Below are 16,608 nucleotides of genomic sequence, written 5' to 3'. Positions count from 1 at the left end.
AAAAAGACCTGGGATACAAAGATTTGGAAGTGGAAACAAACTGTCTACTTGCTGTCAAGCTTATTTTGCTGTCAAGCTTATTGACGATGAGCACATCTAGTATGACCCTCTTAGGGCTATTGTTGAGCAATGTAGCTTATGAAAGATTTTAACAAGTTTATTTAGTCTTTTCCAATGTACCAAAAAAGAAACTTCAGCAGAGATACAGTCAAACAGAGGTCAATAGATAAAAACTCTCTTTCTACAGGGACTAAATATTCCATTACATGGATGGATATATTGATTCCTCCAAAGATCAATGCACCAATACTACATAAGCCTATCAACAGAATTAAAACTTATCGCATCAACATTTCTCAAAGAAATTAATTAAAGCTAACCATTGGATTCTCCAAAAACTTGTATAATACACGCCTCCAGAAGCATCAGAGACCTCAGCATCAAATTAATGTGGGGGGAAACACTGGAGCAGGGGAGGGAGCATCATTTTTAACTTATACCTCTTTTCTATCCATAGTGGCCAGTTCACGTGACAGCTACACAAGAAGCACTCAAAATGACACAATTGATGAACTATTTTTGCTTGAATAGCCATTGGTTGTGCCCTTCCAAGGCCAATGAGACATTGAATCATAAATCTGAAAAGAAATCGCTCGAAATCACAGGATCTTTCCCTTTATTTACATTTTTCTTCTTGCTCCCTGCAGAAAGAGCAAAAGTAAAAAGTTGAAGGATATAGACTATTATATTTTTTAATAACGTAGAGGGATAGACAACATGGTAAGAGATACATATGAGGGGCAGTTGAGAGTAACTTTTATTGTGTCAAGGTGATTCACTAAGCACCTAAAAAGACCTACCATTTTGTAGTCAATTAGTCTAGTAATAAGGTCGAGCCTTAGTTACGCCAAAAATAAAAAAAAAGACCTTTTACAGATCATTGAAAGAATAGCAGTTATGTTGCTCCTAGGACCAGTTATGAGTTAACAGAGTTCATTACAAAGTGGTTAGAGAGCAAACAACATTGAGCAGCATTTCTGTGTTCTCAAACTCACAGAAACAAAAAGTGGAGCCCTAAAATCTACTTCTCGAATGTTAGGGAACTCATCTATAAGTTCCTCATCCGGTATGTGTCAGAACTAGAATAACAATGGAACAATAATACTGAAAATGACATCAATCAATGAACTAATAAATTTAATAGCTTAGACTATCCACTTACCAAAGAGTAAAGACTAGAAAAGGTACAATTATGCCTTCACATTCAAAATCCTTTAATATTTATTGATAATATAAGCATAAACAACGTGACATGGATGTCTTGTTTGAATACATTAATGACGATAATAATATCCATGACAGTTCCCTAACCCACCAGAAAACACGAAATAAAGAACATTTTTAAGATATAGTACTCTAGTTTATAGGAAACAAAAAGAAAAAGGCATGAAACTTATAAGAAAGTGGCCCATATAAACAACTTTGACAAGGGGACGAAACACAAGCTTTGGGAATTAAACGCGTATTAATAAGTAGGGAACCTCAGGAACTTCGACCCCTATACCTTGTATCTTCCAGTCACAAATGTCATATCCTTTACCACACATGAAAGCATAATTTCCCCACTCAGGAATGTGAAATATTATATATACCTTTGGAAGATTTTGGAGCATTATCATCAACATCCATCCCATCGGTATCACTGTCTTCAGCAGCTGAATCATTCTTCTCACCATCCGCAGAATCTTGCAGCAACTCATTCAGATCCCACAGCTAGGTAAAAGGAAAAAGGAGCAGTAGAACCATTAGTGGTCCAACTTCCTAACATTCACAATCTCCTTGAAAATTTCAAAGAAAATATTGCAGGGGATACAGAGATATTTACAGACTTTCAGTAACTGGTCGTGTGATGCACTTCCAAGATACTTTTTATCATGAGAAAAAGCTGCAACATCATAAGGCACCATGAATGGGAAAATGTCAATACAATTTATAAGTACAAATTATTGAAGGATGCATATCTAAGCAAAGCCAACAAATAGAAATGTGAAGTATAGAAGTATAAAGCTGCTGGCAATGAAACACTCCATTACATGGGCACATATACAGATTCAGTGTCAAATATAAACTACAAAATTCCAAATTTTCAACTTAAAATCATACCAAGACGCTCAACAGGATATTCTGAATGCTCAGCAATTGGCTGAATAATCCTGTTTGGTAATATGCCAACCAGACTACACCAAAAAGAAGCAATGTCTCAAGGAAAAATTTGAATTTTATTTGTCAAATAAAATCAAGTCTTGTACCACCATAGAGAGTTTTCTCACCTGATAATTCCATTCTCTGACCCAGTTATTACTCTATCTTCATCAAGCTTATCCAGAAGGAAAAAGAACATTTTGAGTTTTCCATGTATGATTATAAAGCTAAGTTCAAGTTTAAATTCTCGGGAAAAGAAATTACTGTAGATACCCTAATCAAAAAAACTACAGTAGACACTTACTTTCAGTAATGCATCTATAGAGTTCGGTGATAGATCGATAAAGCGATCACTGAAAATCACAAGAAATGGAATATATTGGAATCAACTCCTGACAAGAAGTTCAAGAGGTGAAATAGAAATAGGAGAAATACCTGCAATCCTTGAAAAAACCCCATGAGTAGAGTAACAGAGTTCCAGACTGAGTACCACAAATTACTTTTCTACCATTCTGAAGACAACAATGGGAAAAATAAATGTAATACGCCAAAAGCGAGTGAAGAATGCTTAGAGACAGTATTTTGTGGATAACAATTGAATAGAAAATCTAAAGAAGAAACAATATAGAGATGAAAAACCCTCTAGAGTCCCCATACAGTATCACCGCAACACAGTAAGAATTAAGTTGACCAAAAGAGATTTAAAGGAAAAGAATTACAATCACATTGACCCTAGCAAATCGGATGCAGATAATCAAGTACAATACAATATTCAAAGACATGGAGACATTGTCTTCAAAGCTCAACAAGAGAAGGTGTAAGGCAAATTACATACAGAATAATTATTACCTTCATAATCACCACCGAAAGCAGCTCTTCTTCAGAAAATTCAGAACGAGTTTGGATCTGAAATTGAGATATGGAATATGTATCAATTTTTAAAGTGATGAGAACTAATGTCAGTACGTATAGTTTTTATTTCAAGAGCAACCAAAAGGATTACAATACCTTATTGCTCCTTAAATTGCATACAATAAGTGTCCCATCGCCACTACAGAGAAGAGAAGAGTTTGCAATTCAGATAATTACAATGAACTTCTTAAATTAAACTTCACGAGAATGAACTGCTTAAGATGAGCCAAAGTTAGCAGCACATGAGCCCGACCGTAACAGAATAAAGAGAAAGTTAATCATTTTCCTGACGTAAAAGGCATTCTAACATTTTTGGTGGTTAAACATTTTGCTGAAAGAAAATATCTAGAACACAAGCCCTACAGTTAAGGAAATAGCAGAACACTGGGAAAAGAAATAATGGAGCACTTGAACTCTAATTCTGGCATTGTACATAAACCAGGAGTAACCAATTCAAATAAATCTTAATAAATTATGACTGCATCAAGTGAACAGTACGGCACGAACCCCTTTCACCTTTTGAGAAAAACGTAGTAAAAAAGATGTCCAGGATGACAGAGCAACAAAAACCATCCTAAAAAACTGCCTGCAAATTAGATCAATGTACACAAAAATAGACTTAACAAAAGAACAGCAAGGATCCTGCCTTTCCTTTTCATCGCCTTAGAAAATGTCAATTCCGTGGTATCTTCTGAACCAAAAGAAGATTTGCAAATCCTCATTACTCCTCGCACGTAAAGAGTTAGATCTAGTACCAGTGTATTACTTACCACTAATTACAAACATGACAAATACAACAAATGCTAGCTACTCAAATTCAAAGGTAAAACCAGCAAAAGAGTCATATCTAGCCATCTCCTAGTAAGGATGATAAGTCAAACAGGATTTTTTTTTTTGTGTGTGTGTGGTTTGTTTTTTTGGTGGTGGGGGGGGCTGAAAGCTTTGAGTGCCTCATCCTCACTTAATTAAAGATCTCTCTAAAATAGTTACAGTTTACAACCACTGAGCGCATGCATGCTTTTGAGAGAGAGAACTAATTACCTTGTTGCCAATAGTTTCATGGGATCGGCTGCAAAAGTAATGTCTGAAATGTATTCTTCCTGTGCATTAAAAGAATTGCAGCAGATGCGTTGTCTGGTATCCCATACCTGCAAGATAGATTAATAATTCAAGTTTCTGTTAGTCCCAAGTCCGCTAAAGCCAAATATTTATGCATGTGGACTATTGACTGCAATCTTGATAGGGCATTCAGAAAGACCAATGAAGCTCTGAATTGTAATATAAGTAGCATTATGGCATACATCTGTTCTTTTATTTGTCTTTATATCTCAGCCACAGAATTAAAGAAGAATAAAAAAAGTAAGAGCGAAACAGTGATCATGAACATGAAGGAGCCAAATTTTTTAATAAGGAATGTGAAGGAGCAGTATTTACACATGCACTGTATTGAGAAAATAAGGTATCGATGCTTGAACACTTGAATGTTTTGTTATTCAAAATTCCTTTTCAAAGAGAGAAAGTTTATGATTCCATGCACCAGGTTCGCAAGGTTGCTGACAGCACAACTCAGAGTAACAGTGGTGAACAGACCAGTTTGTCTGCACCTTGAAGCCATTGCTACTTTATATCGATAGTAAATCAAGCAATCTAAAATTGTGTGATAAGCAAACAACTTAACAAGTACGGTATGGTTTGATGCTACACTTGGTCAAGAGATTCTATTTGTATTAGCATAATATTGACATGAGATGAGTTTAAATGGAATAACATAGTCCGAGTATTCATATAGCCGAACCCAACTTGTTTGGGACTAAGGCGCAGTTATTGTTGTTGTTCCTGTTATTAGTCAAGTTAAATAGTGAATGACAGAATGCTGACTATTTTACTAATAACTTCAAAATTCCCAATTTGAAGAGACAACCAAAAAGCATTTATATTTTTAGAATCCTCAATTAACTTAGCCTTCTTCGGTTAGGGAAAAAAATTGAATACACTGATTTCACCTTAACGCATCCTTCATCGTCTCCAGAAGCAATAGTAGACTCCGTCAAATTAACTATTCGATTAACAGCAGCCCTGAATCCAAAAGTGACCTTTCTATGAGAACGTCTAAAGAGCAATATATTTAATAAATGTCCAACTCGCAATTACATGTCATCACTAATACTTAAGTTATAGAACTCACTCATGGGAATTCTCCAGGCGAACAATTTCGGTACCGGTCTCAACATCCGTTGCAAGAATAGAAAAATCCGGAGATCCTGTCACAATTGCTGTACCCGTATTCGGTTTAAGCAGAAACAATCAAATTAGCAGTAACCACTACATTGAAGCAAACGGAACAAGAAAGTAATCGAAGTAATAGAACCAAATAAAAATCTGGCCCAAGTCACACCCCCCCCCCCCCAAAAAAAACCCAAAATTGAATACCTTGGTTCTCTGTTTACAAAAGTCAAAGTACAGGTGCTGGAAAATGAGAGTTCCTACTTCATTTTAGTGTTGGTTGTCCAACTGATAAAGGGTGTCAATTTGCACAAGTTGTTGCAGGGCGAGTTTAGGCTTTGAGATATGGGTTCAGGAGAGCCTAGTAGCTTTAGCTCAAACCCTGAATATGTGCTAAGAAATCCACTAAATATGTATGATAAATTAAATTCATAAGATAAATTAAAAGCACTTGAAGTCACTGTCCTAAAATCCAGTTATGAGACAATCCAGAACTCATAATGTTCAAATCCTGGATCCACCTCTGAGTCATCGGCGAGTAAATACTTTAACCAACAAGAAAAAGAACACATATTCGAATTACAAACTAAAAAAGGACCAGCAGGGTATGTATAAATAAATTACCACGGCCCTCGTTGATAAACCGAACAGCTCTACATGATTCACTATGAGCTTTAACTTCTAACAACCTATTATTGAACAAACCAAAAAAAAAAACATTTGCACAATTCAGAATAAACCATTAACCAAAACCATCCAACAATGAACTGAAAGAAGATAAGAAGAGAAAAAAAAAGGGGGACTTTTATAAATACTTTTGGGCTGGAGAATCAGCAATGTAACGATACCTGCAGGAGACAGATAAATTTCAGTAAACATTCATTGTTTGGCGCAACCCAAAACCAATTAATTTAATCAACTAAAACTCAATTACAAACTTGTTGGGTTTTAGAGCAGAGAGTTAGTGACGTGAACATACAAGAGGAGGTCACCGGAGATGAGACCAGCAGCAACGAGGTGATCCGATGGATGAAAATCAATGTCAAATGGAAGCTTCCCCAGGTCTATCTCCACAGCAGCCATGATTTTGCCGGACCCAACTTCACAAGGGTTTTAGGAAACTAAAAATCGACGTTGAAGCTTAAACCCTAGTACATGGTTGTTTGGAACGGATAAAATAATGTTAGAGAAAAGCATAATTTTTTTTTTCGTTTCTTTTTGTTTTTCTTTTTTGATTTTGTAATGTTTAGTTGGTTTAAGTATTTTGGAAAATATTTTTCTCATTAACTTATTTTTTTCAATTGGAGAAAAATATTTTCCCTAATCAAAAAAAGGAAAATATTTTTTCAAAACTTAACAGCTTGTTTGGATGGTTGTTACACATCATTACATAATGTATTGTATTGTATTGTATTGTATTGTCTTGTCTTGTAGTGTATCGTTTGACGAATACAATGTTTAGATTGATTGTATCGTTTGTCGTTGTTTCATGATATTATGCACCAGCAATATGAAGAATAAATTTGCAATATTATAAAGAAAAATTATAATACGGGGTAAACTTATTATATAAAAATGTAGGGTAAATAATAAAATAAAATTAATTTAATAATAGTGAAGGATGAGATGAGAGAAAAATACTAGATAATGACGCAACCACACCAAATCGGTCGTTAAATAAAGTAACACATTTCATCGTTATGTTACAATGGATTTAACGATATGATACAATAAAATTTAAGTAACAACCAAAACAAACATCGTATTTAAAGTAACAATGTGATACGATACAATAGGTTACAACCATCCAAACAAGTTGTAAACCTACTCCACTTATTCCCCATCCCTACCAACCCCACCAACCCACCCCTACCCCCACCCTAAATAGAATTACTTTTAAAAGTACTTTCTTTTCATGTTGTAACTAGAGTACTTTTTTTAATTTCAAAAAAATGTGTATATCTTTTAATGATGTAGAAAAAGTATTTTCTTTCACGTTGATAAAACGAGTACTTTCCTTTCATGATATAGAAAGTATTTTCTTTCATTTCAACAAATAGAGTATTTTTTCATGAAGAAGAAAAAGTATTTTCTTTTATTTAACAAAATGAGTAATTTCTTTTCATGTTGTAGAAATGATGTTTTCTTTTTCAACAGAATAAAGTATTTTTTTTTTAGTTATCGAGCTCAAATTTCAACGTTAAAATTGTGTAAATAAGTAAAGTAGCACATTAGTTCCTTTGGGTTTGTGTGAATTTTGAAGAAAAAAATGATTAAATTCTCGAAGAAAATAGAGTCGGAGAGGGGGAAGGAAGGAGTACAGGAAACATGAAGATTTTGGGGAAGGTGGATTGGGGAGAGTAGCACAAAAAATTTATTTTCCTAAAATTATTTTATACTCTCTAACCAAACACTAGAAAATATTTTTCGGAAAAAAAATTCACTCACCAACCAAACAAGGAAAAATAAATGATAAAGCTACTCATTTTTCAGGAAAACATTGTCATGGAAAACATTTTTGATGAAAAATATTTTCTTTCGTAACACACCCTAAGAGTGAAATGTTTGAATTTGGATACATATTTTTTGTTAGAAGGAAATTTGGATACATATTTTGTGGTATCTTATTTTTGTAATCTAGATAAGTAAGAATTGAATCATAGAAAAGTAAGTTTATATATGTATCTGATTATGTACCTTTATTTTTATTTAAAAAGTAATTAATGTAAATTTTAAAAGAAATAATTAGATATTATATTTAAATATATTACAAATGAATTTATCTTAAATAATGATTAGGCTAGTGATGCATTGACCACTTGCACACTTCCTTTCAAGCATAAAATTCTCAGTTTGACTGCTACTGCAGTTGTCAGTATACTTCTGTCACGGCCTAAATTCTATCAAATTGTGATAACATCTAACTCAACCCGCTAGGCGAACCAACCAACATAAAAGGCAATCGGATTGAAGTTCATTAAATATTTAATAAAATAAGAACGCAAAATTTAATATAAATTACTCCAAGAACTGATGCCACAAGCCATCAAAAACTAAAAAATATTTATACGATGTTGCTATAAAGAAAATATATTATCCATTTGAATATACATAAATAGAAGTACAAGTTCTAAACTACCATGTACAAAATGGTAGCCAATAACTGCAACGTTGATGTCTTCAATGCTCACTCTCCAACATCGCAACAGTTTAACTCTAAAATCTACACAAGGTGCAGAAATATAGCATGAGTACAATTGAGTCCCTCAAGCCTTCAGTGCCGCAATTGCAAGGCTTTGTTCATAATTGTGAGGGTTCGAAATTGCGAACCCATGTCACAACTGCAACATGTGCACTAATCTAATAGTTAGGATACGGGATTTTGAGTTCATTCTCTCATTTTTGAACCCTAGACTTGATAGAAGGTGATTTGGGGAGGGGATTTTCACCTATAAACCTTAGGTAAGTGATCCTAATCTATTTCTAATTATATTCCATCAACTTAGATAAGATTTTAACATCAAAATCATGTGAATCAAAGTAGAAATTTATGAAATTTTATCAACTTTTTGAAAAATAGAAATTGAGTTTTGAGAGTCTATTTGGACTAAATCACATATATGAACTCGTGGGGTTATGGGTAGACGGAATCTACCATTGGACCCGGGTTTTGATCGGACGAGCCCCGGGTTGACTTTGTTAAATTTTTGGGAAAAGTGTAATAATCTTAACTTTATCTATTGCAATTGAATTCCCTAGCTTGTTTAATGTTATTTAGTCGATTTTGGTTAGATTTGAGCCGTTTGGAGGTGGATTATAAGGGAAAAGCTATTTTCGAGTATTGAATTGGCTTAATTGAGGTAAGTGTCTTGCCCAACTTCGTGTGGGGGAACTACCCCTTAGGATTGGTATTGTTTGATTCCACTGTGCTAAGTGAAATCCGTGTACGCAAGGTGATGAGTGGGTGCACAGATTATACGTAATATTTGACCGGTTTAGGTTACTTAGTGTCACGACCCAAAATCTGACCCGTCGTGATGGCACCTATAGTGGAACTAGGCCAGCCTCAACTCAACAACCAACACAACAAAAATAAGTTTGAAAACATTAACGGAAGCTTTTAATATGTAAAGAAACTATTTGAAACGTAAGAAATTCCAGGATAAGATACAATCCAGCCCAAACCAGGGTGTCACTGAGTGCATGAGCGTCTAAAGGAGAACATAGTTTATTACAATGTTTAAGGAAACAAACTGAAATACATCTAGAGATAGAGAGCCAAGGCCTGTGAACGTCGTACAGATACCTCGATAGTCTCCTAAAGCATGAAGCCTCGATCAACGACTACCACTGGGACCAAAAGTGCCTGGATCTGTACACAAGGTGCAGGAGGTAACGTGAGTACACCAACTCAGTAAGTAATGAGTCCAAACTATGAACTGAAAGGTAGTGACGAACTCAACCTCAACAGATATAATAGAAATAATGTACAGAAACGTAGGCATGCTTTTAGCTAAATAGACAACTCAAAGTAATGAGGTAAATACAGATCTGAACAGTTTAAGATATATAACTCAACTGCATCTATATGACAATGCACCGACTGTGTGAAATGCACAATGTACTCCCATTCTCAAGTGCTCAACCACTCGGTACTGAATATGGCCATTCAACCCAAGGAAATCCATCTCGGAACATATATAATACTGACTGAGAGTCACTTAGTATCGAGGAAAAAGGACAATTCAAGCCTGAGGAGAAATCCATCTCCAGGTATATATATAAATACTCAACCACTCGGTACCGTATATGGCCATCCAGCTCAGGGAAATCCATCACGGAACATACTCATCACTAACTATAAGTCACCCGGTACCGAGGAAAAAAGGTAATCCAACCCTGCGGAGAAATCCATCTCTAGATATCAATACTTCGGACAAATCTATGTCCAGGGAAATTCATCCCTCAATAATATCATCCGCGCCCACTGGGGGTGTGCAGACTTCGGAGGGGGTCCTACGGCCCAAGCATTATCATAATCAATATATCTGCTGCGGTGTGCAGCCCGATCCTATAACAATCACTCATAATCAGGCTCTCGGTCTCACTCAGTCATCACTCTCTAGTCTCACCCACGGGCTCACAATATCATAGAAACTAGCTTGAAAACAATGATATGCTATGCCAATAATAACAACTAAGATCGAGATATGATATGAAATGTATGAATATGACTGAGTACAAAATAACAGTGAAATCAGTGAAATGACAGCAAGAAACGACCACTAAGGGTCCCAACAGTATCGGCGTGAAGCCCTAATATGATATCTAGCATGCTTTACAGCTCAATTACTTTATCACATAATGGAAACACGGATATCAACAAGAAAAGTCATTAAACGGTGCCATGGAATGAACCAGGTCACGATTCTCACGGCCCACACCCGCATGCCCGTCACTTGGCATGTGCGTCATTTCAATACCAACCACAACATGTGGTTCGGGGTTTCGAACCCTCAAAAGCAAGTTTGAAAGAGTTACTTACCTCAACCGAGCAAAAATCCTACTCCGCAATGCCCTTGCCTCTCGACTCGGCCTTCGAACGACCCGAATCTAGCCACAAGCAATACAATACGATCAATATAGGCTAAAGGAATCAATTCCACAATAAAAACACCAAATTCATAGCTAAAATCCGAAATCGGCTGAAACCCAGCCCTCGGGCCCATGTCTCGAAATCCAACAAAAGTTACAAAACCCAAAAGCCCATTCACTCACGAGTCTAACCATACCAAATTTATCAAAATTAGACATCATTAGGCCCCTAAAATCCCCAAATTATACTCTCTAAAATCCCAAGCTCTAACCCCCAATTTTCACTTCATAATCCCACTAATTAGATGAGAAATCAACAGGAAAACACCATAGCTAAGGGTACTAGACTCAAGGGACTTACCTCAGTGAAAATCCTTGAATCCCCTTCAAAAATCACCTCAAAAGATCCAAAGTACGAGTTGAAAATTGTGGAAATGAGGAAAAATCACGAAGTCCTCTATTTATACATTCTGCCCAGTGATACCGCGCCTGCGGTCCAAATGTCGCTTCTGCGACGCCGCACCTGCGGAAAATCCATCACAGGTGCGGAACCCACTTATGTTCTTAGATTCCGCATCTGCGGTTGATCATATGCACTTGCGGGTGCCTACCTGCGGACCCCGCCCGCTTCTGTGATCCTGCCTCCTTCGCCTTTTCCGCATCTGCGCTTACGTAGATGCGCACCGACCCTCGCATCTGCGCTTCCAGACCAAACCATTCTTGCCCGCACCTTCGAGCACCTCTTCGCTTCTGTGGTCTGCACTTTCAGGCTCCCCACCGCGGGGGCGAAAACACCAAAACCAGACCACTTCAGCAACCCTTCAAACTTAAATCTTGTTCCGTTAACCACCCGAAATCAACCCGAGGCCCTTGGGACCTCAACCAAACATACCAACACGTTCTATAACATCATACGAACTTAGTTGAGCCTTTGAATCACTAAAACAACATCAAAACGCCAATTTATACTTGGATTCAAGCCTAAGAACTTCTAAACTTCTGAATTCTACAACCGATGCCGAAACCCGCTAAACCACGTCTGAATGACCTCAAATTTTGCACACAAGTCAAAAATGATACCACAGACCTACTCCAACTTCTAGAAATCTAATCTGACCCCGATATCAAAATTTTCACTGCTGACCAAAATCACCAAAATTCCAACTTTCGCTAATTCAAGCCTAATTTTGCTACAGACCTCCAAATCACATTCCGGATGCGCTTCTAAGTCCAAAATTGCCTAACCAAGCTAACAGAACCATCAAAATTCAAATTCAAGGTCATTTACACATAAGTCAACATCCAATCAACTCTTCCAACTTAAACCTTCTCATAAGAGACTAAGTGTCTCAATTCACTCCAAAACCACTCTGGACCCGAACCGACTAACCCGGTAAGTCAAAATACAGCTAAAGGACACAAAAGAAGCAGTAAATTGGGGAACGGGGCTATAAGCCTATAACTCTTGAAACAACTGGCTGGGTGGTTATATCCTCCCCCTCTTAAACAAACATTCATCCTCGAACGGGGCTAGAAACATACTTGAAGTCTCAAATAGGTATGGATATATGCTCCGCATCTCCCGCTCAGTCTCCCAAGTAGCCTCCTCTATGGGCTGATCTCTCCACTGCACTTTTACTGAAGTTATATCCTTAGATCTCAACTTTCAGACCTGTCGCTCCAAAATAGCCATTGGCTCCACATCATAAGTCAAATCACCATCTAGCTGAACCATGCTAAAATCCAAGACATGAGACGGATCGCTGATATACTTCTGGAGCATAGAAATGTGAAATACTGGATGCACACCTGACAAGCTAGGTGGCAAAGCAAGCTCACAGGCCACCTTCCCAGTCCTCCAAAGCACCTTAAACGGCCCAATAAACCGAGGGCTCAACTTGTCCTTCTTCCCAAATATCATAACACCCTTCATGGGTGAAACCTTCAGCAAAACCTTCTCTCCAACCATGTAAGACACATCACAGACCTTTCTATCACCATAACTCTTTTGTCTTGACTGCGTCGTGCAAAGCCGCTCCTTAATTAATTTCACCTTATCCAATGCATCCTGAACTAAGTCTGTGCCTAAAAGCCTAGTCTCTCCCGGCTCAAACCAACTCACTGGAGATCTACACCGCGTCATATATAAAGCCTCATACAGAGCCATCTGAATACTCGACTGATAATTGTTGCTGTAAGCAAACTCCGCGAGTGGCAGAAACTGGTCCCGTGAACCCCCAAAATCAATGACACAAGCGCGTAGCATGTCCTCCAATATCTGAATAGTGCGTTTGGACTGTCCGTCCATCTGAGGGTGAAATGTTGTGCTCAACTCAACCTGAGTGCCCAACTCTCACTACACGTCCCTCCAGAGCTGCGATGTAAACTGTGAGCCTCTGTCTAAAATGATAGAAACTGGCACCCCATGAAGGCGAACAATCTCCCTGATGTAAATCTCAGCCAATCACTCTGAAGAATAGGTAGTTCTCAACAGCATGAAGTGCGTGGACTTGGTTAGCCGATCCACGATCATTTAAATAGCATCGAACTTCCTCAAAGTTCGTGGGAGCCAAAATACGAAATCCATGGTGATCCACTCCCACTTCCACTCTGGAATCTCTATCTGCTGAAGCAAGCCACCCGACCTCTAATGCTCATATTTTACCTGCTGATAGTTGAGACACCGAGCTACAAACCCAACTATGTCTTTCTTTATCCTCCTCCACCAATAGTGTTGTCTTAAATCCTGGTACATCTTCGCGGCACCCGAATGGATTATGGAATACCGCGAGCTGTGGGCCTCCTCTAGAATCAACTCCCGAAGCCCATCTACATTGGGCACACATATCAGGCCCTGCATCCTCAATACCTCATTATCACCAATAGTCACATCTATGACATCACTGTGCTGACCCCTGTCCTTGAGTACAAACAAATGAGGATCATTATATTGACTCTCTCTGATGCATCAAACAAGGAAGACCAAGAAACCACACAAGCTAGGACCCGACTGGGCTCCAAAATATCCAATCTCACAAACCGATTGGCTAAGGCCTGAACATCAACTACAAGGGGTATCTCACCAACAGGAAGGAATGCAAGACTACCCATAGTCACTGCCTTTCTACTCAAGGCATCGGCCACCATATTGGTCTTTCCCGAATGGTACAAAATAGTAATATCATAGTCCTTTAGCAGCTTCAACCACCTCCGCTGCCTCAAATTGAGGTCCTTCTATTTGAAAAAGTGTCGGAGGCTATGATGATCAATAAACACCTAACAAGACACACCATAGAGATAATACTTCCAAATATTTAATGCGTGAACAATGACAGCCAACTCTGAATCATGAACATGGTAGTTCTTCTTATAGGGCCTCAACTGACGCGAAACATAAGCAATCACTCTACCCTCCTACATCAAAACACACCCGATACCAATCCAAGAAGCATCACAATATATTTAATATGAACCGAAAGCTGATGGCAGAACTAACACTGGGACTGTGGTCAAGGCAGTCTTGAGCTTCTGAAAGCTCGCCTTATACTCATCCGACCACCTGAAAGGAGCACTCTTTTGGGTCAATTTGGCCAAGGGTGATGCAATAAATGAGAAACCCTGAACGAACCAGCGGTAATAACCCACCAAACCAAGAAAGCTACGAATCTCTATGGCTGAGGACGGTCTGGGCCAACTCTAGACCGCATCTATCTTTTTCGGATCCACCTGAATACCCTCATTGGACACCACGTGTCCCAAGAACACCACTGAACTAAGCCAAAACTCACACTTAGAGAGCTTAGCATAAAGCTTCTCCTCCCTCAACTACTGCAACAGAATCCACAAATGTTGGGCATGCTCCTTTTGGCAATGAGAGTATTCCAGGATATCATCAATGAATACAATAACAAATGAGTCAAGATAAGGCTGAAACACATTGTTCATCAAATGCATTAACATTGTTGGGGCATTGGTCGGCCTAAAAGACATCACAAGAAACTCATAATGACCATATCGGGTCTTGAAAGCTGTCTTAAGAATGTCCGAGTCCCTAATCATCAACTGGTGATACCCTAACATCAAATCAATCTCGGAGAATACCCTCGCTCCCTAAAGATGGTTAAATAAATCATCAATACGAGGTAAGTGATACTTGTTCTTGATTGTGACTTTGTTCAATTGCTTGTAATCAATGCACATTCTCATGGTGCCATCCTTCTTCTTCATAAATAGAACTGGTGCACCCCAAGGTGACACACTAGGTCGAATAAACCTCTTATCAAAGAGTTCCTGAAGTTGTTCCTTCAATTCCTTTAACTCTATCGGTTCCATACGATACAGTGGAATAGAAATGGGCTGAGTGCCCAGCACCAAATCAATACTGAAGTCAATATCCCTATCCCCCGGCATGCGTGGCAGGTCTGCAGGAAACACATCTTGAAAATCCCTCACCACCGGAATTGAATCAATAGTGGGAGTCTCTACACTAACGTCCCTCACAAAAGCCAAATAAGAAAGACAACCCTTTCCAACCATCCGCTGGGCCTTCAAGAATGAAATTACTCTATTGAAGTTAGCCAACGTTACCGTCTTAGCATGACAATATAGAATAGCATGACACGGAGACAACCAATCCATGCCCAATATCACATCAAAGTCAACCATACTAAGCAGCAATAGATCCACTCTAGTCTCTAATCCCCCAATATTCACGACACATGATCGATATACATGGTCTACAATAATAGTATCACCCACCGGCGTAGATACATAAACAGATGAAATAAGAGACTCGCAAGGTGTATCCAAATAATGAGTAAAATATGACGACACATATGAAAAAGTGGAACCAAGATCAAATAATACAGAGGCATCCCTGTGGCAAACAGAGATAGTACATGTGATCACAAGATCTGAAGTAATAACATCTGGTTTGGCAGGGAGTGCATAGAAATGGTCCTGACCACTACTTGATCGCCCTCCCCCTCTAGGGCGACCCCTAGTTTACTGACCTCCACCCCAAGCTAGCTGGGCGGGTGGTGAAGTAACTAGTACTGAAGCCAAAGGTTGACTCCTCTATTGGGATGAACCTCTCGTAAGGCGGGGACAGAACCTCTTGATATGATCCAAATCTACACACTCAAATAAACCCCTACCGGCCACTAGAAATGGGGACTGAATGGAGCCTCGAGCATGGGGATATCCGCTAGAAGGACCAGGCATAGATGAACCCTGAGCTGATGGTGCATGAGACGAACTTTGAGCTAGAAGGGCATTGAGAGATGGGTGGCCTATTGAGAACTGTGAGAACCATTGCCAGATGATGTGCCACGGTGAACTGGACAAGCCGTCTGAGCATGCTTGAAGGGACGACCCCTGCCGTGGTGAAACTGACCTCCCGATGGAACACCACCAAAACTACCGGACCCACAAAGCCTTTTGGACTCTCTCTCTACTCGCTCCTGGCGGCGAACCGACTCTATATCCCGAGCAATGTCAATAACCTCCTCAAAGAAGGTTAGCCAACATCGTGCTAGTGCCAAAGAAGGATGGGAAGGTCATAGTCTGTGTCGACTACCGGGATCTCAACTGGGCCAGTCCAAAGGACGACTTCCCTTTGCCAAATATACACATCCTGATCGACAATTGCACCGAACATAAGTTACAGTCATTCGC

General features: G+C 38.7%; 1 protein-coding gene across 1 annotated transcript; it reads right to left on the bottom strand.

Annotated features, from left to right (window-relative positions):
• Nucleotides 1-203: 203 nt before the first annotated feature.
• Nucleotides 204-6,502, bottom strand: LOC104247047 (WD repeat-containing protein 55). The gene is made up of 15 exons (XM_009802981.2): nucleotides 6,317-6,502; nucleotides 6,153-6,185; nucleotides 5,962-6,026; nucleotides 5,300-5,387; nucleotides 5,118-5,190; nucleotides 4,156-4,262; nucleotides 3,211-3,253; nucleotides 3,052-3,108; nucleotides 2,638-2,714; nucleotides 2,507-2,555; nucleotides 2,331-2,377; nucleotides 2,164-2,237; nucleotides 1,890-1,945; nucleotides 1,653-1,773; nucleotides 204-701 (listed from the first exon to the last, which is right to left on the bottom strand). Exons 1-15 carry the CDS (start codon nucleotides 6,418-6,420, stop codon nucleotides 631-633), a joined length of 1,065 nt encoding a protein of 354 aa, XP_009801283.1. The 5' UTR covers nucleotides 6,421-6,502; the 3' UTR covers nucleotides 204-630.
• Nucleotides 6,503-16,608: the final 10,106 nt, after the last annotated feature.

This window comes from Nicotiana sylvestris, chromosome 2, assembly GCF_000393655.2.
Source record: "Nicotiana sylvestris chromosome 2, ASM39365v2, whole genome shotgun sequence".
Classification (NCBI taxonomy): Eukaryota; Viridiplantae; Streptophyta; class Magnoliopsida; order Solanales; family Solanaceae; genus Nicotiana; species Nicotiana sylvestris.
The sequence above is the reverse complement of the archived record's forward strand: the minus strand, read 5'-3'. Positions and strand labels throughout refer to the sequence as shown.

Bases quoted from the DNA above. Each gene is read 5' to 3' on its own strand.
- LOC104247047 (XM_009802981.2), bottom strand. From the start codon at position 6,420: ATGGCTGCTGTGGAGATAGACCTGGGGAAGCTTCCATTTGACATTGAT. The intron at 4,263-5,117 runs GTGAAATCAGTG...TCTATCTTGCAG, and splicing joins ACGATGAAGGATGCGTTAAG to GTATGGGATACCAGACAACG. The intron at 3,254-4,155 runs GTAATTAGTTCT...TCTTCTCTGTAG, and splicing joins ATGAAACTATTGGCAACAAG to TGGCGATGGGACACTTATTG.